This window comes from Diachasmimorpha longicaudata, chromosome 17, assembly GCF_034640455.1.
Source record: "Diachasmimorpha longicaudata isolate KC_UGA_2023 chromosome 17, iyDiaLong2, whole genome shotgun sequence".
Classification (NCBI taxonomy): Eukaryota; Metazoa; Arthropoda; class Insecta; order Hymenoptera; family Braconidae; genus Diachasmimorpha; species Diachasmimorpha longicaudata.
Window position 1 is genome coordinate 4,735,950 of NC_087241.1, and position 24,273 is coordinate 4,760,222.

General features: G+C 41.0%; 2 protein-coding genes across 9 annotated transcripts in view; one reads left to right on the plus strand and one right to left on the minus strand.

Annotated features, from left to right (window-relative positions):
* Cnc (cap-n-collar) overlaps nucleotides 1-24,273 on the minus strand; it is a 53,383-nt gene that overhangs the window by 8,386 nt on the left and 20,724 nt on the right. For 7 of the 8 annotated variants that reach the window (XM_064136669.1, XM_064136668.1, XM_064136665.1 and 4 more), the window contains exons 4-7: nucleotides 15,023-15,327; nucleotides 14,759-14,938; nucleotides 4,417-4,645; nucleotides 4,108-4,332 (exon numbers count right to left, since the gene is read on the minus strand). In XM_064136669.1, coding sequence (XP_063992739.1) covers nucleotides 4,108-4,332; nucleotides 4,417-4,645; nucleotides 14,759-14,938; nucleotides 15,023-15,327 — 939 coding nt within the window. The remainder of the gene's footprint in view (nucleotides 1-4,107; nucleotides 4,333-4,416; nucleotides 4,646-14,758; nucleotides 14,939-15,022; nucleotides 15,328-24,273) is intronic. The other variant, XM_064136667.1, reaches the window with a different exon arrangement.
* On the plus strand, nucleotides 800-4,035 carry LOC135170663 (ATP-dependent RNA helicase vasa). Its single transcript, XM_064136680.1, has 3 exons — nucleotides 800-1,023; nucleotides 1,685-1,755; nucleotides 1,879-4,035. Exons 2-3 carry the CDS (start codon nucleotides 1,699-1,701, stop codon nucleotides 3,676-3,678), a joined length of 1,857 nt encoding a protein of 618 aa, XP_063992750.1. The 5' UTR covers nucleotides 800-1,023; nucleotides 1,685-1,698; the 3' UTR covers nucleotides 3,679-4,035.

Genomic DNA, 24,273 nt, shown 5'->3' on the forward strand with positions numbered 1-24,273 from the left:
ACCACTTGAGACGTTGTCATATTATTCTCAATGCTAAAATATCGTGGGGTGAGAGTAAAAATGTGGCAACAACGAGAGGATTGAATGCATAACAGAAAGTAAATCATTTTGAGGGGATTCTGTCTTGACTCAGAAAGGCCCTTTGTTCTCGAGGTGTCGACCTTTTTTTTTGTTGTTTCAGGTCTCGTATTATATTTCGTAACGACAGACAAATTCCGGGACTAGTCTGAACTAAAAATTGATCGGATACTATCGCCAATAACTAAGGATTGTCAGAGTGAACATTTTTTTTCCATTTTGAAGATATTTTTGTCTTTAAAATGGGACCTGATTTATGCAAATTGGATCGTCGAGGCCTCAGAAATTAATTATTCAACCAGATGAATCGCAAATATCTCTGGACTGGCAGAGTCAAAGTTTTTAAAATTTGTTATGTTCAAAAAGATTTTCACCAGCTTCACAATGACACCTGACTCCTCGAAATCGCATCATTGATTGGAGAGATATTAATTATTAGTATCGATACCTTTTTTCTCACTATTTACAGAAAGCTTTTCCCTCGGTATTTTCATCCACTGCTTGAGTAAATTTTTACTCAGTCACACAACCACCGAAGAATATTCCCCCAAAGTCATACAATTTTTCCCCGTGAGGTAGAATCGATACCATCGATTAATTTCCCTGAATCTTGTAATTATTTCGTCCGTCCTATACACACTGGCAGCAATGACCAGTCCTCCATTGCTCCCCCCGGGAGCGACCATAACTCCTGGACCAATCAGCGCTCTCAGAATTGTATCGAAGTTGGTAGTACTTGCCCAGGGGGTACCTTGAAATTGGGGCACTAAAAGTTGGTCAGTCACACGTCATTCCGTCGTTAGTCCTCGACGTTCCTAGTCGATCTCTGATTTCGTCAGTTTCTGTACGATCTGACTGCGGAATCTTCGATTTTACGACATAATCATAGTTTCCCGTGATCCTGAAGCACATTTTGCTGCGTTTTTTTGACGATAATAAGCAGACGTAAGTTGTTTGATAATTCATTTTTCTTTGTGCTTGGGGAACGACCTTCAGTACTGGCACAGGGTTGCCGCCGATTTCGCACGTTTTCTTTCATTCAGACGTTTACAAGTAATTTACCTCGCGAGATCCCTTGAGGGTTCGGGACTGGACGTTATCATGTATTATTGTGATCATTTTTTACATTTTTGGTTTCAATAAGGAACTCAGACTGAGGATAAAATGAAAGCTCAGGCTTTTGTTCATCGTGAAAAGGTCATAATGGCGACGAGCCCCAATTATTACCGGTCTTTGTATTTTTTCATAGGATATTCGGCCAAAAAATCTAGAATCTCCCTATTTATCTGATTGTTAATGAGTCGAGCTGTTTTTTTTGGGTGTGAATCCGTACAGTTCTCAAAGAATTTATGATGTGAAACTTCTAGAGGGTTTTTTTTTTCGCTTTGGCATTCTTTTGTCCTGATACATTGAGCCACCCAGACTGAGGTCTAGTTGTGTTTACATCGACATTTTCATGAGCCTCTCCAGATCCCCCTTCCCCCTGCCACACACGCCTCTTCTGTTTCAATTTTTCTCAGAAACATCTTTGTTCTGCAGCATGTGCTAGTACAGCTTTTCCCGTTGTAACATTTTCTCTTTGTAATTTGGGTTCTGTCGTTCAAAGGTTAATTTGGAGACATGGATGAAGACTGGGAAGACGAGCCTACTTTTGATCCGCCAATGGCACCCTCGTCGGTAATTATTACAACGATTACAATTATTATTTACTGTTTTCTGATAATTGAAAATAAATAAATCTGTACTATCTTTAGCATAAAATCCTTGAGAATTCTTAAACCAATTTCCCCAAAATTTTAGTTCGGTGGGGGAACCAACTACAGCCGAGGACGTGGTTACTCAGCCCCTCCACAATCAGACGACTGGACCACGGGTCAGAAGACCGAATCATCCGGCTTCGGCGTCGGCGGCGACAACTGGGAGGCCGACAATAAAGACGACAACGGCGGTGATGCAGGCGATTGGGATCGTGGAGAGCGAGGGCGAGGACGTGGACGTGGACGTGGACATGGACAGGGTCGTGGACATGGGGGCCGTCATGGTAACGGTAACGGTGAAGAACGTCGTCGTCGTAATGACAACGGTGAGAATGGCTACGACAACAGGCGTCGGAATCCAAGTGGAAATGATGATTTTGGAGAGGAAAATGGAAAAAATGGGGAAAATGGTGAGGAGAAGAAGCCACCAGTGACGTATATTCCCCCCGAGCGTTCTGAGGACGACATGTTCATACCCCAGAACACAGCTGGAATAAATTTCGACAACTACAACCACATTGAGGTGAAAATAACAGGAGACGATCCAGTGCCACCAGTCCAGAACTTCGATGAGCTCAATCTGAGGAAAATCCTCATGGACAACATTAAAAAATCTGGGTACAGCAAGGCGACACCAGTGCAGAAGCACGCAATTCCAAATATTCTGAGTGGTCGAGATCTGATGGCCTGCGCCCAGACCGGATCAGGAAAGACAGCGGCCTTTCTGATCCCCATAATTCAGCAGCTCCTGGCCGAGCCCCAAGAGAGAATTCTCACTGATCGTGGCTGCCAACCCCAAGTGGTGATTCTCTCACCAACTCGAGAACTGACTGATCAGATCTATGGTGAGGCGTTGAAATTCTCCAAGGACACAGTGATCAAGTGTGCAGCTGTCTATGGAGGAGTCAAGACAATTTATCAGGGCGACAGACTTCGTAGTGGAGTGGATATTGTGGTGGCCACACCCGGCAGGCTAAAGGACTTCCTCGATCGTGGAAGGATCAACTTCTCGTCCATTAGATTTGTGGTGCTGGATGAAGCCGACAGAATGCTGGATCAGGGATTTTTGCCTGACATGGAGAAGATTCTGAATCATACATCGATGGTGCCCATTGGGGAGAGACAGACTCTCATGTTCTCCGCCACTTTCAGTTTCGAGGTGCAGAGACTCTGTGGGAAGTACTTGAGTAAGTACTTGTTCTTGACTGTTGGTATCGTTGGAGGAGCTGCCAAGGACGTCGCTCAAATGATTTATGAGGTCGAAAAGAAAGATAAAAAAGCGAAGCTAAAGGAAATTCTGGAGGAGCACAAGGATGATCTGATGAAACCGGGCCCTGATTGTCCTGTGAAGATACTGATCTTCGTGGAGACCAAGAGGGGTACAGATTTTATTGCTGCTTATCTGTGCGAGTATGACTTTCCCAGTACCAGCATCCACGGGGATAGACTCCAGATGGAGAGGGAACTGGCGATCTCTTATTTTCGAACTGGGAAGAAGCCCATTCTCGTTGCAACTTCGGTGGCTGCCAGGGGATTAGACATTAAGAATATCACTCATGTGATCAATTATGATTTGCCCAATGCAGTTGATGAGTATGTGCATAGGATTGGACGCACTGGACGTGTAGGGAATCAGGGGAAGGCGTACAGCTTCTACGACCCATCGCGTGATGCTCCTATAAGGCAAGACCTTGTGCAGATTCTGACTAATGCTGATCAACCTATTCCTGACTTCTTAGGAGAAGGATATTGTGGAGATTCTAGAGTTGGCGATGCCTTTGGGGGATATGATATTCGTGGTGGAGGAGATGGCGGTGCAAACGAGCCAGAGGAGATCTGGTAAACCCGCTCATCACCAGTCACATATTTCATTAGATATTTATTTTCTTCGACAAGACTTTTTGACGTTTAATTCCAAGTTAACAGAAAGATTTTCTCGCACAGACCTCTTTTGGCGGAATCAACGACGGATTTTAAATATCAATAATGTATTATGGGCATTAAAGACTAGTTAACTAACCTTAATAAATAACGGATAGAATTATCAAAAATAATTTTTATCCATAAAATGATTTCATGAAATAATAAGATAAGGATTCAAATAAAAATATAACGATTAAGTGATTCATTTTCTAAAATGAATTAAAACATTTGATGTAAAAACATTATTTCGGTAATAAATGACTTTAAAAATCGTCAACAGGCCCTATTCTGTCCCAAATTCTTCTGGGGACTCGTCATTTATATAAAATAATACTCAGAGTGCACTTACTTTCATTTACTCCCATATCCATCAGCGCAAAGTCCTCCTCAGTAAGTAAAGAAGAGAAGAGGGTCTCCGAGGATTGATTCATAGAGTCGGTGGTTGGTGGTTGGTAATACATCATCTCACTGGGTTCAGATTTGTACGCCCCAGTGTTCTCAGGTCCCATTGGTTCACTGCTGTTGGTGAGATTCATCGATGTGGCAACTGCCGATCCAAAATTCGATGGACCACCTGAATGTTCGAGGAATTTAGTTGTCATGGAATGCGAGGATGTATATAGATATATTTTGAAAAATCATTGAAGGGTTTCCTTACCGGCGTGGTGGTATGGACCAGTGGAATTGAGATCGCCGACTGGGGGTGCCAGGGTGGCGTTGTGCAGAAGGACATTACGTTGAGCGTCGTAATGGCTGTGATGACTTATGCCGTGTCCTGGGTAGGGATGAGCTGGGTGGGTGAAGTGATCTGGGGTCGTCAGGAACGTCGACAAGTCTGGCCATCTCTGGTCCATGCTCATGGTGCGCATAAATGGTGGCACACGACCCTGTGGACAATAAAAAAAATTAATGAAGTTTAGTGACAGCACTTAAATTAATTATTTCTTAATTTTTCTTATGGATAAATGTAGGAGACAACAATATATTATCTGCTATTTTTTTTATAACATGTAATTTATTTGTTGTATCTTGAAAACCTCCCAGCGAATGTTCAAACTTAAATAAACAAAATAATATGATAATCCATTTTTACATAACTAATGAGCCTCCACGTTCACCCGTTATGTTTGAACCATTGTGTCTGTCAGGTGTCAACTAGACGGACGTAAGACCCCCCGTTGCATGTGTGTGGGTGCAACTCAGTTTAAAAAAAAAGGTATGCGCAGAGAAGGGCCCCAATATTATTAATAGTCTTTGAGAATTTACGTGTTAAGATTTGAGTCATCAATCATCCTTAGACGAGAGATTTCCTATCACATTATGTTGAATATATGCATACTTCAGGTAATCCAAATGCTACAGGTACCTCACAATCACACTGTGAATTTCAAGATCTTCAAATCTTAAATATTTTTCGAGTAATTCAATTTAAAGAATGATTGGAAAATTCGTAGATCATCCACACGGTCACAATTACATTTTCTAATCTGTGGATTTAATTCCAGATAATGTATTGGTGCCAGATGGAAACATATTTACAACAATTTTTAGCAAATGGAAATCGACTGCTTCTAAATTGTTTATTATAACCAATGACTTTATAGATCTTACGTATTCTTAGAATTCATATTATTATTATTAAATAATATGCCTCAGTGGAACTTTCTAATTTTTTTCATGTATAAGTTAGATCTCCTCTCGTTCGAAATAGAAAATCTAATTGAGACCTGAAAAATGGAAATTTTATGGACAATCAGCCAGTAATTTTTAATCATTAAATTTTTCTGATTTTCTTAATGTTTATACAACAATTGAGAGTTGGCCTCGATTCTTCCCTTCGATTTCGAATTTAGGTAGACAAAATTCCCTGAAATTTTCAATGCAATGTCATGGACAGTTTTTTAACAGTGTCTGCAATTTTTTATACACAATCCCTCGATTGAGTGTAAGTGCGGTAGGCTGTCTGTAATGTTCTTGGCAGTGACTCTAATGCACCACGGTATATGAAGCAAGAAGAAGATGAATAGGTAAAGGCTGCCGAGTTGCGGATTGTTGTTGGGTGCATCAATCAGTGGAGATGCGCGCAATCTGCGGTGCGCGACGCCTTTACGACAAGAGAATTCTCGCTTGTCAGCGCATCTGCTGTGTATCCAGGGGAAAATGTAGGCCGAGATGTCTTACAATCATCGTTTTATCCATTATTTTTTACAACTTCTCTTCATCGTGCTGTCACTAATGTTCAAGATCCTGAGTAATATGTAAGAGAGTTTCCGGAAGCCCGGGGGAAATCCAACGAGGCCATCGGGTAATTCACGATTTTTCACATTAATCTTCCTCGGGACGAAGATTATTTCATTGAATTCGTTAATTCGTTGGCCTCACATTTTTTCAGTGATTTGACTGGCATTAATTTGACGACACTGATGGAGAAGACGAGAAATTGTGCCAGAAACTTGATTTATGCGTGAGTATTAAATCAGAGGATGATAATGCTGGGAGATGAGAAAATGTTGTACAGAAAAAAAAAAATCAAATGAAAAACCCCTCGTATTTGTTAGAAAATTCTAATCACTGCTTTGAGTTTATTATGGAATTTTTATGGAAAACTCAGTGAATATGACAAACGAAAAATTGGAATTATTTAATACAATTAGCAGACTTTTTTCAGACAAATGGGGATGAGGGGTAATTGTCCCAGAGATGTGATTTATGCATGACTGTAAACCCGGAGAGGATGGTAATGTGAGTGCAAGAGTGGGAGCAATCTCATGCTCGTGAAACCGAGGAAGGAAGGAAGATATCGGAGGCAAGGTGCCAGATGGCTGAGGAGAACTGTCGAGGACCTTCTAGGCCAGTCTAAGCGCTATTTCCTTCTTCTGGAGTCGGTACTGGCAGGTAGGGTGGTCCTAAAGACGGTAAAACGGGAATTAAATGATGGGGAATGACCGTTAGATGAGAGGGTTCTCCTCGTGGACGATTCATTTGTGAAGTGGTGGATTTCTTCGGGTCTGATGGGTGATGACAGAAGGAAGATTTTTCTGACTAGTTTTTCAAATTGAATTACAAATTGCTCTGGTACAGATATGATGTCATGTCAAAAACCTGTTGTCCATAAGATTTTTTAATAAACACATTTGCTTTGCTTTGCATTTTTTTATTATGAAATTTAATTTATGAAAATAGGAAACGTTGAACAACAGCACTGGCAAGACTTGAATACAACGACACTTGACACTTGTCAGGATCGATCAACTTGTCAACTCAATCAGGGGATCGCTAGTCGCGATCACCCAGCAAACCCTGACGCTGTGTTTTCTCAACGTGGGGCAGGGAATGAGGGCTGCGGTGGGAAAGTTTTCAATGAAAACATTGGTGCAAGGAATTAGGACCTGCACCATCGGCTAACAGGTGAGCACGAGAATATATTCACTGAACGAGAATTCCCTGTTGTTAAAAATATCTCCCAGGAAGTTCCTCGATCCTCAAATCTTCATTCGATTTTTTTTTTCTCTCTCTGTTTTATTTATATTTTTTTAGTCTGGAATTTTTTATGTTTTTCAGGAGGAATTCACATGCTAACACAGACTTCCATTATGCATTTCACAGCGCATAAGTCCAACAGATGCTCTCAAGAATCCTGGTGAGGTGCTGTAAATACATCTCCCGTCGCGTTTTCTCGTCTTCTTGAAAGTACATTTTCATGCGGAAACTGTGTAAAGTACTGTAACCAATGTAAATTGACATGTGTTTTGAGGATTTGATAACTTCATCGATGAAATGTCCTCACAGTCCAAAAATTATCTCAATTAAATTAGAGCGAGACTAAAATTAATTGCCAGTGTCTCTAAAAATTTGTTCTCACGCTATTTAATGGCTCGAAAATGTCCTCTCAAAAATGTCACGTCCGAAAAAATAAAGAAAACAATTCTCCGAGTGACAGACTAAAGAGAAAATGCCCTTGTCACTTAACGAAAATTCTCCACTCGATGATTCATCATCATTAATTCATACTCTCTAATGATAATAATCCGCGGCTCCTTCCTACAATTTATTAGGGATTGAATTAACACCAGAGGCATGAGGAAGGCACCTACTATCACATCAACACGGTGTAACCCCCTACTGGTGTCCCCTAATGTCTCATCCGCAATTTCTCTGTTTCTATTATCAATTCCCCCGGAGGTACTTCATCTGCATTTATCAGGAGTCCTTTCTCACGACTCCCTTGGCCCTCTCCATCTCATTCACCACGTCATAAAGCTGAGGAATTGTAACTCACGGAGTGGAAACGCACTCCTGTTGTAGGTAAATATTGTCACCAGGTCGAAAGGATCCTTCAGACCACTACTCAACTCCTCGACGCCTCGGTTCTGAGTAAACAAGTGAATATTGCAGACAAATAATGTGGGACTGCGTTTCATACGAGTGGAATCCCCACAACGAGTCGTGGAGAAATTTTTTTTTGCTACAAAATTGTGCAAAATTGAAACAACAATTACCAACGGTCCAATGAAACAATAAAATCAAGCGAAAAAAAATCCTGAAAAGGGGATTTTTCGTTTGCTTTATGGGTTGAAAATATCCCCCACTGTCCCTCATCGAAAAGACTCTAAATCGTTTCAAGGTGAGGCCAGTGTTATGATCACTTCTACACTCGTTAATTACGGCTCATCTTTCGCGCTCCAGCATCATAATCTCATGATTTATGTCCCTCGAGAAATAACGCCCTACCGAAAAACCCAGGTGGAGGCTTGCAAAGAAGACCGGTAGCCAGTTAAGAAGCCAAATGAAAATGAGATCTGAAAGAAATTACCCCGGGGAGAAGTAAACTGACTTAAAAAAAAAATTTTATAATGCTAGGGCTGTGAAATAGCACATAATTTTAATCGATTCTGTGAAAAATCAGCTATCACACGAGCTGAATCAAGCTGGATTTTATGAGCCCACAAAGAATCCTCCTCGAGGGCTTTCGGTAAAAAAACATCGCAGGTAATGAATGTTCCGCAACGAGGTGTAGTACTGGGATTCAACGATAATATACGACTGTAGAATTTCGCCCCAGGACGAGTAACACAAACGCTGGAACTCGTGAAGATCATAGAAACCCCAGGATCCAATAATTTTATCGTAATCGTAACAATAAAAATTGTTATAATAATTCTAGCGAGAGCCCATGCCCTAAATAAATTCCTGAACGAGCTAAGTTATTATAAATAAATGTAGATATTGAGTTAAACTGGAACTAATTTGAAATGATAATTCTCGTGAAAGATAATATTCGAACGACGACGAAATAAATTTAATAGCGTATGGTATTTGTTTAAATAATTGAAGGGCCACGGTTTCCATTGCTACAAATGCCTGATTTCTCTGGCTGGACCTTACACACGTGCCTGGAGAGCAGTGTGAGGCAATTACCCTGAGAAAAGGAATGAAATATAACGCACAAATGTCATTTTGATAGAAGACAGCTGGTCGGAATTGTCGGACAAAAGGAATTTCAAGGCGCAACGAATGATTCTAAATTGCGGTTTACTTTACATTCGAATGTACCTCATAGAAAAAATAATCACTTGTACTTGTTGGAGGGAAAAATGGTAATCCTGGGAATGGTTAAACACGACTTGGGCCCACGGGTGGTCCCCACTCTCTGTCAAAACCTTGTGGCTAGTCCAATGGTCGGGCTCATTTAGGCGACTCAAATTATCGGATTTTCAACTGTGAAAAGCCACAACAGGCGAACGTACCTGTCATTACCTCTTAGGTAAATACTCCATGGAGTGAGCTGACAAATTTTTGAAATTTGTGCGGGACTAGAAGTGACTTATACTGACAGAATTTGGGAGAAGTCTTCGTTGGGTAGAAAAAAATTATTTAGGACTTTCCAAACGTTAATTCGAAGAATAGTGTAGATTGAAGAATTGGCTGATTAATTAATTAGAAAATTTATCTCTTCTTCAAGGCAAATTTTACTTGATGAGGCTTAATGAAGGTCAGTCGCAGGTAATGCGAATGCAAACCATCAATGAAATGAGCATTAATTGCTAATGATTGCCATTGTTAATTATCATTAAAGCTTTCGGTCCTTTTTTATTTGAGGGGATTGGATTTGTTCTGTCATCTCAACGGATTATTTTTTATGAAGAGCAATAAAATAATTATGATTAGCCATTGGTGTCGTCACGTGGAAATATTATGAGGATAAAACCATAAAGTTATGGGAAAGTGTGTGGTACCTCGATAGAGAATGATTCAACTAGAAACTAGGTAATGGTCCCAGTGGCATTGGAGTTGGATGAAAATTGGGGCTATTAAATAGGTTTTAGATTCTGTAATTAAGTGTATTTCGCAATTATAACAAATTTAAGATGGTGTTGCTAATGTATAACTAAATAGCAGGTTTCAAAATTATATGAGAAATTGAGTAAAAAATTTCCAGGAAAAATTTTCAGATAAATTTTGAAATCCACAAGGAAAAGTCTAAAATCTGAAGTCAACCCCAAACTTTCAAATACAATACAACAAATTGAGATTTTCCACGGTGAATCAGCATTCACCTGAGGTACCACTCATAAATTGTAAAACGGCATCGTAGCTGTCAGTACAAGACCCTTCACCGAAGCCTCTCTCCCCATATTAATTATTCGATTTGATTCCTAAATTTGTATCTCAACCCAGGAGTAAAAAACACTGACCTCGGTGGAACGAAAAATTTTCGTTGGTTCCTCCACTCAATGCATGACCTTGACTCGCCTGATGAGAAAATAATTGATGATTATCTCATCCGTCAATTTTCATCTCTAGTTGTGCCTCTCCTGTTGGTCAATCCTTTTTTATCGAGTGAAAAAGTCTTATTCGGATAAGTGTGGAGTTATTTTTTTAGAAAGGAGATCCAGTCATGGAATTGGGAAAAACTAATGTGCTCCTCATATCAACCACATGAGACTTTGAATTATTTTCCGAAGAAGAAAAATTCTAGCGCAACAAGGAAAAACTTGAGGCAAAAAATTCCGAAAAAAATTGTTTCACGTTTCAAAATGACGTTAAATGCCCCGAAAAAATTCTGACGACAATAATTGTCCCTCTGAACGCCCGGGGAAATAGTTGAGATCAACCAGAGCAGAAGAATGAAATAAAATAATGAAAAAATTAATTAAAATCGTGAAAACGACTAGACAATCTAGTCTCCTCCATTACGCAGTATCCGAACGTCCATAAAAACCTAGCAATTACAGGTGACTAAGGTCAGTGTTAATACGACACTTGCGTGAGACACAAGTTCCAAAAATGACATGGTTCGAGTTGAACAACTGTCGTGCGGTATTTTTTGCCATTGCGTAATACAAGTCGCACAATAACGCACGAGGTTACATACGAGAGACTCTCGGCCTCTCTCGTTTTAATTTTCCCTAGTTCATTATTAATATTTTTTTTACCCCCTCCTCCTCGTTCTTCTTCTCTCCCGTGATGCACCAAGTCTCGGAATCCAGAATACATTAATTTAGCACTCATTATGTATCAACTTGAGAGGATACCTCTGGCTTCTCCACGCTCAGTCGTATGTAATCACTAGGTTGCATTTGCTGGGGTGGAGAAAAAGGTCGTAATAACATGCACAGGTAATTATTAGCACGAATTTTCACGTGTCGTCTTCATGAGCTCAAGAAAATCAACAGACGAGGGGAAAATGTCAGAATGAAATTCAAGATCTTGACAAGAAAAAATATTTTAATGACAGAAATGAGCAAAAGCTCTTGTTCCGCTTCGTAGTGTATCCGAAAAGCTTGAAACTTTCGTCACTGAAGACAATTAATTATCATAATAAAGAAGCTGAGGATTTACTGCAGATGAAATTACTGACTCAACTGATATTTTAAAAATTAATATTTCTTTGAGATCATAAAAAATATTCGTAAAATTCTCCAATTAAATTGGAATTGCCAAAACTACCTGTAAAATACCCTCGTCGACGATGAGATTCCAACATTCTAAACTGGTTGATAATTCAGACCGATCATTTGCGCTGTTATGGGCCTTGAAGGGCTGCTGAACCTCTGTCATCAGTGAGAAACTATTTTTCTCGTTCGTATTCTCTATTTAACTTATCCCAAACACTTGAAACTTTCTAAAGACAATATTAGCTCAACGTGAAATCCAGAGTCTCTTCAGTTTCCCAATCAAGGTCACGTTCGATTGACAATGGGAAGTGGACTGAGTTGGACCTCGCGGTAGTGCGATATATCCTCCACAGATAACATTTCTCGGGCACAAAATACCATTACCAACTCGTGGGATTTAACAATAGCACTTGATAACACGCGACACTGGTGAGACGCGTTATCTCGCGGAATAAAGAATTATCGATAATTGTGGAAATAACGCCACTGTCAGGAGGACACCTGGAGAGAACCGACTGGATGAACTCGCGTGCTGTTCGCGAGTGCTAGCCAGACATGCGTTCACATCTCCGTGGAAAGAACCGGCGCTACTGGGTGAAGGTAGGGGATCACCTTCTTTCTGCCATTGGCCCATTGGATGAGAAAGACATGTTTCGCGGGGACAGTAGTAGCCTTAGAACTAGGTAAATATACGAATCAATAATTTTTTGTCTCGTGTCATTAATTTTTTGGAAATGTGGCAACAGGAGAGATAACGGCCATTACAGCTCTCTCTTCTGCAACCCTGGAATAAACAAAATATTCACCAGTTGCAGTATAAAGAGAGGTCCTCAATCCCCGAATAATTATCGATGACTCTTAATGACTCATCACAGGTCTGCTAAACTTGTCTAAAAATTATCAGGTGAAGTTTCACGTTATCCTCATAAATTTCTCATTTCTAGCGTTTGATAATCTCAACAAAAATCTGAAAAGTCTGTGGGACTTGATGATCGTTAACATCTTTTCCACAAACAGATCCTTTCCTCCTAAGAAAGCGTTGTAAATAACCCTCTATGTATAAACAGACAATTCTAATATGTTCACAAACGGCAATTACAATCAGCGATAAATTGTAAAAAAAATCAGTTGCATAATGGCATCAAGAACAGAAGTTGTGGAAGTAGCAATAGCACAGTCTGTAACAACTACACCCCAGAATAATAGTTGTTCCATGATTACTAGTAGTCTTACGGTTTAAGCATATACCTGTATATGGTACTGACACGCATATCTTTAAGGACGAAGAGGCCAAGGCGATAAATTTCACCTTGACGTATTTATATTTTATGATATACCTAGACCGAGTGCGTAGCGTAACGCGTCTTCCGCTTCGGAGAAAGATCATTAGAGGATGAGTATACATTACAGGCCAGATGATAGCTTCTAAATTAGGAGAAAGATGTTCCATATTGAGGTATCAATGACTCAAATGAACTGGCATCGAGCTAACCAATTAAATAAATTATTCAGTGACACTATTATTAATGGCAAATGCACATTAATCAGCTTCGAACAAGTGTCAAAATGAATATCAGTCAACTACGGAAGTGGTGGGACGAATGGAGAGAGACGTTCTGAAGATTGAGTACAGTTTCCAATAGTCGATGAGCGGCCAAGATTTCTCGGCAATCAGAAGCCGGTGGTAACGACGTAATAATTATTTTCTGTGTTACGCGCGACATTGACATCTAATCTCTTCTCACCTGCTGTCACATCAACCTTTCCTCGGGTATTTACCGGAGGCGGGAATTTTATGAGGGACTTCGATAGCGGAGGAACGAGAGTCTATTTATGGTAGTGGTTGGAAATAAAAATCCAGGAAAACCAGGACACATTTTTGGATCTAGCGGTGTCATAAAATCATCCTCACGAAGTTAAAAATATTGACAATTGAGAATATATGATTCCACAGGGTTTGAGCTGATTTTTAAAAAATTATTAAAAAATCAAACAGTAATTTTAGCCTCTGAGTTGTCAGAATTATTTCCTACTCCAAAAAATAAATGTAAATTTCTAAGTGAAGAACGAGAGATGCGGATCTACGATCGCCAGATGTGAGATAAATCCCGATATTACGCGTCAAGACAAAACTTCTAACACCAAAAAATCCTCGACGAAGAGGTACTCCTAGAAGGTGAAAAAGTATATTTTTTTTTTTGTTCTCGGGTTAACTACAAAACTTGCACATCGACTCGTTACATTAAGCCACAGTTACGACGTATAATTGTTGGGTACGCGATGCCGGTATATACTTGAAGCTGTATGGTACCTAAGAGTTCTCTTTTCTTACCATACACAATCCAATGGAGCATCAACGCTGGGGTATTCTCGTGGTCGCAGTTGTAAATAATGAATGTCCTGTTTATGGATCGTAAACGCCGCTCTAACAACACGGCTCATACGCCTCTAGAAACCTGGCTGTACTCTTGTACTCTTATCTTTACTGTGTTTCCTACTTCGTATATCACTGTAGGGAGCGTATCACCAGAGCAACCTTTAATTACCGACGTTTTCGACAAAACCACTAGCAATATTGCACTAGGATTGGATGGATGGGGCTTGGTTGTATGGAGATGGGAAGAGATTTGTTTTGACATTTCAAGAGAGAGGATGTCAGTCTGCGAATGGAAAAATGGTGTCTTAAATTGAGCCTCCAGGATCTCAACTGCAGCACTTTTGTTCCATTTTAGAAATTTGAAGACCAACGTCTTTCAGAAATAGATAATGTGACTCAATTTGAGGTAGCACTTCTTCCTCTACTGTTAAGATTAAATTGAAGATCTGGTACGTGGGTGGAGAGGAAACGGGGGAGACGGAAGACATTAAATAGAATAAAGAAGTAAAATTTCTAGCTTTCTAAATTAATTCCAGCACGAAAAGCCTAGTTACGTTTGAAACGCGAGATGTTTCTAGATTGGGGACATTAGAAATTAAGAGAAGTTCGGGTGTCTTGGAGTCGTCTATCAAGGACCCCAAGGCAAAGGGATCATCGCCAGATTTTGACGCTTGATCCTAACTCTAAAGAACGAATTTCAATAGACGATAGACAATTTCACGTACCTGCAGGGGCCGGTGAGAATGATGGGGATGATGGAACTGCGGTGTGTGAATCATGTCGTCCTCAAGATCGTCACTGCTTAATGAATTGCGATCGTTTCCTGATTCACTGCCACTAGGGAGATCAGGGGAATTTGATTTCGCACAGTCAGTCTTCTTCTTCTTCTCTTCTTGCTTTATTTCCTGAATTTCAGAAGAGGAAATTATTATTCTGAGCTCTGAAGACTCGTTTAGTTCTGATTATGAAAGAAAATTATAGTTATTTACCTCTGGTTGCACCTCATTGAGGCCCACAAGCTGCAGCGCCTCCTCGAGATTGAATCCGTCGGGCAGACCCAGCGACTCGTTGCTGAGCAGGCCCTCAACCCCGTCACCACCGAGCAAACTATCACTCAGCAGCTCCGATGCAAAATCATCTTCAAGTCCCAGACTATCATTCAGACCGAGAGAATCATCGGTGAGGCCGATCGGTGAGTCGTCGAGATTCAATGAAGGAGCTCCCAGGAACTGGTCACCGCTCTCTCCAGTACTGTTACCACAACCACTTGGGCTACCCGTTGGTATGTATTCACCTGAAATTTTTTATAATCCTTCACTAACACATTTTTCACTCCTGATAACCTTCAACTGCTAATTCATTTTCCCAATTCACAAATCCAACCACCACATCCTCCAGATCAACAGCAGATGGAGCTGGATTTTACAGAATAAAAAAATCCAAAACAACTGTTGATGAGATTGTTCTTAGCTCATAAATATTTTCAATTAATTTCAGGATTTGTTTTTTCTGTGTTACGCTTTCCTAACGGAATCTTCACCTCATCAGGTCGGCGATAACATGTTGCTCCGTTAATTCTCCAACAAAATTCCACATTCACTTATTAATTCTTAATTTTTCCCACAGTCTCTTTAATTATCCTCCCCCCCAACTGATAAACCACACAAGAACCTATCCAACACGGAATCAATTCGGTCCAGGGCGCTGAAAATTCCTATTAAAAATTCGAAACGATGAAAAAAAAATGGAAAAAATGCATTTCACTGTGACTCAACGGAAACGAGTATCGGCGCCGTTGCACAGCACTTGAAAACTGACGAGTCTTGGGAGCAGGTAAATTTTTCGGGAAGCCAACGGGGGAGAAAAGAGAGAACGCAACTAATTGTGGGACAAAGGAGGAGCAAGGGGGGATGTCTAGGATCCACCTGCTGGCTATGGTGAACCCAAAGGTCCACGCCCTCTGACCAATCAACAGAGAATCTTCTCCCTACCTAGAGATATCCTCTTACTCTTCATCGTGGGATGAGCGGATCCCGGTCAAAAATAGAAATTACCTGGGCTCTCTAAAATCAGGGCAATCATTTTGTTATTCAAACATTATAATTTCAGGTTATTTTTGCTGCAAGAAATCACCGGCTTAATTCCATTTGTACTATTCAATTATTCGCAATTATAAAGCAATTATTTGTGTGCATAATATATTGAATTGTAATTAAATAAAAATTCGTAAATTATGTCAGTCGAGTATTTCCTTTTGGTCTCTATTAATTGGACATTAATTGGATCGGGTGACACACTTCGAGTGAAGGATTCAGAATAACATTGAGATGGAATAATATTAATGTTCGAGGATATTTCGAAGGAAACGCGAACCACGAAGGGATTGACTCTAGAATAGGAGCAATTTAAGACCGATAATTTGTTTAATTTTAATAATTAATAAGTTGATTTGTCGAAGGGAAATCATAGCAGAACTAACTGAAAATCTGTGATCTCTGATCCTGTCCTTTTCCATAATTTCTCCCAATTTGTTTCCAGTTATGTTAACATGCTCTGTCGTTAATTAGGCTGCTGTACCTGAAATAAGCCTCGTCATCCGCCTCCCCCTCCATATCCTCCTTTATTAACTATTTCCGTTTGTTTCGACAAGGTTTATCCAACTATTTATAGTCGCTATCTAAACTGTTTCGTATTGTGTTATCCATAGAATGAATCCACCGCATTCGAAAATTCACGGGGGATGCGATGATTGGGGCCAACGAATCACCGATAATCATTTGATCAATTGACCTCCGACTTCCCAACATCAGGAGACGATTAAAAATATTAATTTTTCTACCCACTTCCTAAAATTCACTATCAAGTCCCCCAAATGAACGAGTTACCATGAAGTCGGTCTTAATTTGCACTCCACCCATCCCTTCCAGTCCCAAATATTTCCAACAGAATAAAAAAAAGACTTTCCGCTTATAACAGAAGCCTTGTTATTAAAGATAATAATCGCATAAAATAATATTTCCCCGGAGAACCGACGCGTTGAAGCGTTTTTGGTTCAGGTAGGGCCTCCACCTGCACCAGAGCGAGAGCAACAAAATCCTAAGAAGAAAAGATAGGGGCCAGAAGGTAAAGGCTTTTCGTTATGCGGCTGACTTTGAGTGCGGCACGAAGTTGAGGGGGAGAGAGAGAGGAGGAAGGTCGCACCTTTTTGGATGCCTATTACATTAACGAGTGGTAGGAGCCATTGTCTGGCCCAAATGTGCGTCCGACCGCACGATAATGGCTGTCTGTAAATTGGAGAGGCACGGTACCACCCTCCTCTCTGAATCCCCCAGTCAAAAATCGAAGGATGAAGCCATTTCAAGTTGTGGACGGCTTTCAAAAGGTGTAAAAAGTTCCCTGGGATTTTTTCAAATTTTTTTTGATTTTTCCTTTGCTTTACCGAGCACTCGATGAGAATTTTCGGATAATTCGCGACCCCTATCGCTCTCGGTGATTGACAGGTACCGTTTTTAATTAAATAGAATTAAAAACGGTATTAAAAATGAATTACCGCTTTAATTAGGAAAATAGGCTCATTTTTCCATAAGATGAGAGCTTTGCTATCTTTATTCGAGTCTAATCGAAGAAGTCAATGAAAAGAATCTTCACAGAAAAGCCCCTTTCCAAACCATTTTCCAAGGAATTCGAGGGAAAATCTATTCCAAAATTTGCAGTATCATGAACTGGAAGTTGGCCCTCACCTAATGCACGAATCTCTTTCAATTCCACGATTTCTATTCAACATCAGTTCTCTCCATTTTTTTTTCCCCCTCGCCCCCAGCAGCAGTGCCCGACAGATCATTTCTCATAGTTCGTCTCATACCTATAACAACTGATAATAATTCCTGCATTACTAGACACTTTTCGTTCCGTTCACCTCTCCTTTTCTGAACAGTTGGAGACCCACGTGAAATGCATCTCTATGTATCCGTCAGCATACATTGTCCCATTCCAGGTGACAAATACATCCCTAATCTACGGATTTTCGTGATGTCTTATTCCCGTTCGAGAAATTCTCACGAACTGAACTATAAAGTCATGTTGTCCGAGCATTGACACATCGTTAGCACTCTGGCTGACGTTGGGTAGCCGTCGCTGGCCAGTCCATCGACAATTACCCAGATTATCCCACCAGACGTACCCCATCCCCAACCAACAACTGCCCCAGCAAACCCTATCACGACCGTCACATCCTTTCATCGCTAACGAGACCTAATCAACCGGATAATTTGTACTGAAGACAACGTACCTCAATCAGATTAATCCAATGTGCAATAATCCACGTAAATCCCTCACAAAACCCCCTCCAACCCCACAGCTTCATCCAGAAGTCCCGGATTCCCACATCAAGCAGTCCCTGACTGTTCCTTCACCACCAATCACCTTCACTGATATCGATACCACTTCTTCATCAAACAAATGGAACTCAAAAAAATCACATCAACTCCTTTGTACTCCAATATCACCACCAACAATGGAGGCAAAATTATTGGTAAAAAGAGACAACAGTGAAAATCTTTCAACAAGAGATCCCCAGATGATGTCTTTGATGAAAGGTACCCATGAAGACAACTGATAGACTATCTTGGTATTGGCTTATGGTACATGGGCCAGCCGTATTGTGAACAAGGGGGATGCGCGGGTCTATATCGCTGGTTAAAAAACCAACCAATCCCGTTGTTGCTCACTCTCATTCCAATATGGCTGCCAGACAATGCGCACCAGAAGATTGGAAGTGAGAGGGGGAAAAGGTCTACCCGTAATATCCATTCTCCAATGTTCCCCACTGTGCAAGAGAGTGTATATGCATCGTTGCCATGCCCTCCCACCCCCCCTTCTCCTCCCCCTTCAACCCCCTCTATCCCCCCAACAAGTCCAATTCACCTCATGAATCATATATCATAGGAGGTACTACTTTCCACGAGAGATCGTACGATATTGTTGGTAATTATTTGGTTTTTAGAAAGGTTGTTTATCGGAAAATTCAACATTTCGTATTTACCAACTTTTATTTTAACAAATCCATGGGAACTAAAAGCGTTGGAATACTGTCAACGAATGTGTAATGGGCCGGTTTAAGATATTATCTAAATCCAGTCAAATGAATGATTTTTATTGATACCTTTTATTCTCACGTCGTCACTATCACATCGATTAGTTATTACATATCTGATCGAGGGAATTGTGAGAGGTCCGGTGTCTTAGGGAGACGTATGAGAAATTATGAAGATATATTTCCGGTTAATTTAACTGTTGTGCAACGGGAAATGAAAATTTTTCATGGCCTTATTTTGTTTTTTAACAAAATGTTCGGATGGTCTGTTCATCCCATCATATACCGAGTAGATATATTTTTCCTCGGGTTCTCTCGAAATGGCTTCCCATCTGGTGGGTTTTAATGAACCTGTTTCTTGGCACAACCTTCGCGCACACATCATCAGAATAATAATGGAACTCTGATTGCGACAATGGCGTCATTGATAGGAATAATTATATGTTACCGCTTGTGGCATCCTGTGAGGGCTCGGCTATCAAAATCGCTGGCCGCTGATCGTCGAAGAGACGTCACTGTCCTTCGGGTGTCCATTGTTCTCAGGGCTTGTCGGTCTTTGTCTGCTTCGAGTGTTTCTTATCCACATCGTGGAGTGTCTTCGAAGGGATATATTTAATTGTAATTGATCTAAGCTCCGTAACTTGTCTCACCGACGTATGTCGTAAGCACCGAATTAGGAAGATGTCGACTAACTGTTCGGTTGACGAGGATTTGATATAAAAAATCATTTAAAAAAAATTATAATGAATTTCCACTGTTTTCCTGGCTCCAGAAATTGCTCCTGTCGTTTCAACATGTTTCATTCTTTTTGCATGAATAATGATCCTGATACATCATCCCATTCCACCCGAAAACTTGTATCCTGATTTATTAACCGATAACTGCAAATCACTCTGATGCCCCACTGTCTACATCCTCCAAATGTACACAACATCCAAACTTCCATAAAAGTACAGTCGTGTGATCCTGCAACCGGAAAGGGTCCACCGGAATATACTCCAAGATAAATAATAGTTCCTGCGTGAATTTGTACTTTTTTTTTCCTCGTGAAAGGTCGTAGAGCTCTTACTATTCGTCTTCTTTTATTTATCATCAGTTTTTTTTTCATCAAACCTCCTTTCATTATTTTTTACAACCATCGAAGACTGAATATCTGTCAAGAGGATTCACTGGCACGTGACGCCAGTCCATCTTCCGGGTTTTCGCGGGTATTGAATAGACCCAGAGGTGAAGCAGACTGTGGAGATTAGCTGAAGGGAATTGTGCTCCTTTCGATTCGCCAGAAGGCTCCATCATGCCGGACGTCTGGACTCAACGAGAGATACATTGGACACCAAGGTGTCCAACATCTTCAGTCAACTCGAATGCCACCTCCAGTGATGGTCGACTCAGTTGTAATCCTCTCGATGACTCGATCCTGTGATTTCATCGGAAATATCGCTTGTAATGATGCACTACAGAGACGTAAACAAATCCTTTCCAAAAAGATCTAAATCACGATGCATGATGCAGCTTCCTTTCAACAGGTGTAGTAGCACAGTGGCGAATTGGCCGATGACGATGAAATATCCCAAGAGCCATTTCGTAATAGATACCTTGCCCTTGAAAACCCAACCAGTTGGCTCATGCTGGGTATTGCAAGTTGTCATGATTCCGCGCAAGCTCTTTCAGGATCAGTGTGTCATGCTGGACCCTTTTCCCCCCTATCGTCTCGGGTGTTAATGTTAACCCGATTCCCGATGACACGGTGTCAATTCACAATTACCAGAAAGACCGTGGAACCAGGACAAACGTTTGGACAACTGGAATTGATATTTCTTCGGTTGCAGTCAGCTACTCGATGAGAATGAAATTGGATTAAGTTGTCGCTGCTTCTGGATGGTAATCGTTACCTGAGGATTTTACTGGTCAAAATGGCGTCTGCGAGGAGCTGGTTGACGCAATAATGACAGGTTGGAGGTTGACTGGGGCTGATGGTGCTTGAAATGACAGGTCTGACCTCAGTCCGATACATATCTATCCTAAATCAACAAGATCCACCGACCCTGGTCAGCTTGTTGACGCCTCAGCACTCTCCTTGGTGCCACAACCCTTGGGGTCCCTTATTCGTGTATTTAGTTTCACATTCCGAGTAGTGGGGGCTTAAGGAATTGGTCAATTTGAGGGGTTCGGTGGTTTTTGGAGAAACCAGAGGATTCATCCGGAGGTTTTTTTTTCTTGGGAAGTTGGTGGATGTCTTTGGCATTTCGCGAGGGTCTTCAGCGGAATTGGGCATCATGGAAGTGGACATGAAGGGGTAGAACGTCGCAATTCTTCCCCTATCTCTCGTGCATTCAGAGATATTATTACTCACTTCATTCCTGAAGTCTATTCACCTTCGAATTCACTGTTTGTCCTGACGTTTTAATTCTAGTATTGACTCATCACCGTCAACAACTAATGCAGATGCACGTTAATTTAATTGATACCATCATTAATCTCCTGGATATCCAACGGTACATTAACTCTTTTCATGTACCACTCGGGCATTAGAGTATTTACTGGACAATATCGCATGAAACACCGGGAATTGAAACATTACGATAAACCTCGCATTATGGTAAGTCACAAAATGGCCGGGATTAAGACGTAAGGATGGCTTTGTCGGTTCATCATCCAGGAATGGTGAATTAATCGTCTACCCTCCTCCCCCGTCTTTTTATTCTTCGAATTTCTTGACATACGGACATTGTTCAATACTGGTCTGGGCCTTTCTCACCCGATGATTCCAATCTTTGCCTATTCGGGATTCACTGTGAAGAAAGGTGAACAACGACTTTTGCAGTGTCATCCCCTGGTCAACTTCAAAGTCGGTTCGCCTTGCTATGTTGGTCCTCCGTCTCAATTTATAATATATGGTGGTGTACGAGGTATTTATTGAAACGTTTTAATCTCAGCATCTTACAACACAACATGGCATAACAGATTTTTTTTTTGGCTTTTGAGGATAGCCTTGATCCTTCAAATGGTTTCGATTCCGGGATATATTTTTTTCAAGGAATTTCAGAGAATGGAGAATATCAAATCCATTAGATATTTTATGGGAAACTGAGCGACTGGCGAATAAAACACTATTTTATTTTGAAATAATTAGTCGCTCGGATCTTGATGAAGTTCAATTTATTTTAAATTAATATCGGGGTTCTCGGTGGATTTGGAAAATCGCGTATTCGTTTTCTGTGCCCGCTCACGTCTATTCGGTAAAGTAGAAAAACAAATAAATACAAAAAACACGAGCTTTATTTTCCCCGATACGTCCGAGCGATCCTAGGGGGATAGTTTCCGGGATAGGAAACTAGAGCCCCGGTAAAGCGGTTTTTCCTCCTCCGAAAAAGGAAAAAAAAAAGCCCAGCGGAATCGTTCCCGGGGGCCGTCAGTGGTGTCTCGGCTCACCGTTGGCGTGCAACGAGCCACGATATGAGTAATGGTGCGTGCTCGCGTTTTACCCCAAGAGGGGTTGATACCGCAAGTCATCCTTGCCCAAAGTATTCGCGCCAGCACCGAAAACTCGTCGTTGTACACCAGGAGGGCAGCTGCCCCGCGCCTTTTCTAACCAACGGGAAAAACTATAAACCCCCGTGGGGCTTCTCTATGTTGAATTCTAACATGGCGGAACATACGCACAAGTCTTGTCCTCCAAATATTGATTCCCTCGAGGGATCCACCGAGAATTTTCGGGGCCGCCCTGCGGGAGATGAATTCCCGGGTTTTATACGTTCGTTGAATACTAAGTTTTGGATGGGGAAAATAAAATAAGACGACATTCAAATGCTCGAAGGAGTTTTCGAGGTATAAATTGACAGAAAAATTCCAGTGCCGGTAAATCGACCGGAAAAAATATCAATTTCTCGATTGAAAAGTCGTCAAAATTTCTACGAAACCCGAGACTTCATGTCTTGTACGAGATTTTTGTTAAATTAATTTTCATTAACTCGTCTGTTACCACACACATCAAACTTACATCGACGATGTTTTTTTTTTTCATCATACTCTCACCTCAGTTCTGATCCACTCAGGCATTCCATTATTACCGGGGGTCTAACCGTGACAAATCGTAACATCGGACGGAAATTAAAAAGCCTCTTCGAAATAAATTGCATTCGATTGCCCGAATAGCCGCCCCGATCATTTCCACCGGCATCTCTGGCACTTCCTAATGTCAATTGTTGTAGGGAATGTTCATTGTTCTGGGAACTTTCCACCGGAGAAAATACCGCGTCATTGGGACCTCGTGAATGTCAAAAATATTATTATTTGTCTCTATTTTTAAACAAACTACCGCTCCAGAAATTAAACTATCGCCAGTAGTACTAGTCAGTATTTAGTCAGCTCCAGTATTTTTATTTTTTTTCAACCCTCAAATTTCTCCCTGAAGCGCCTCTCGATTTATTTATTTACTTGAATCGAATTAATTCGCGGGAAATAATGAATCCTGATTTTAAATAATCAAATTATTAATTGACGTAATAAATGCTCTCGCCTGAATATTCCCCGGACCTCGCAATAAATTAATCCCCATTAATTCCGGCGCGTCATTCCAACCCCTAAATTTCCTCAAAAAAATTAATAAAAACAACGAAATTGATCGAACAACTGCGCGTACACATGGCGCGCCTTTTCCCATGTATTTTTTATTCCGAAGGATTTCCATTCTCTCGTGGTTGTGTTGATGATCCAGGGACACACCCGAAACGCAATACAAATAATCTCCGGTCGCGCACGTGGCAGATGTTTGTAGTTGAAAGTGACGCATGCGTCCCTGGATTAGCATTAAAGGCCCCGCCTGTCTCTAGATCCTGACGAGACCGGGGCAATTCCACCAGCCAATGGTGTGAGGAAACCGTGGGGACGCGGTAGAGCATGCGCCCCACGTAAGCCTCCAGGGGGTACCTCAAACTTGGTGCAATCGTCGCGTACGGGAAACAAAAAAAAAAATGAATTGTTCCATGTAAATTCGACCTTTCATCGGGTGTTACATCAAAACAAAAGTGACTGAGTGACTTTTCGAAGGGCTGTAGGACCTTAACATTTTCGAAATGAATTTCGAAAGTTCTGATCGATTAATCGAAAGGTATGACACGATCGGTACGACGTAGATAGGCGCTTGGG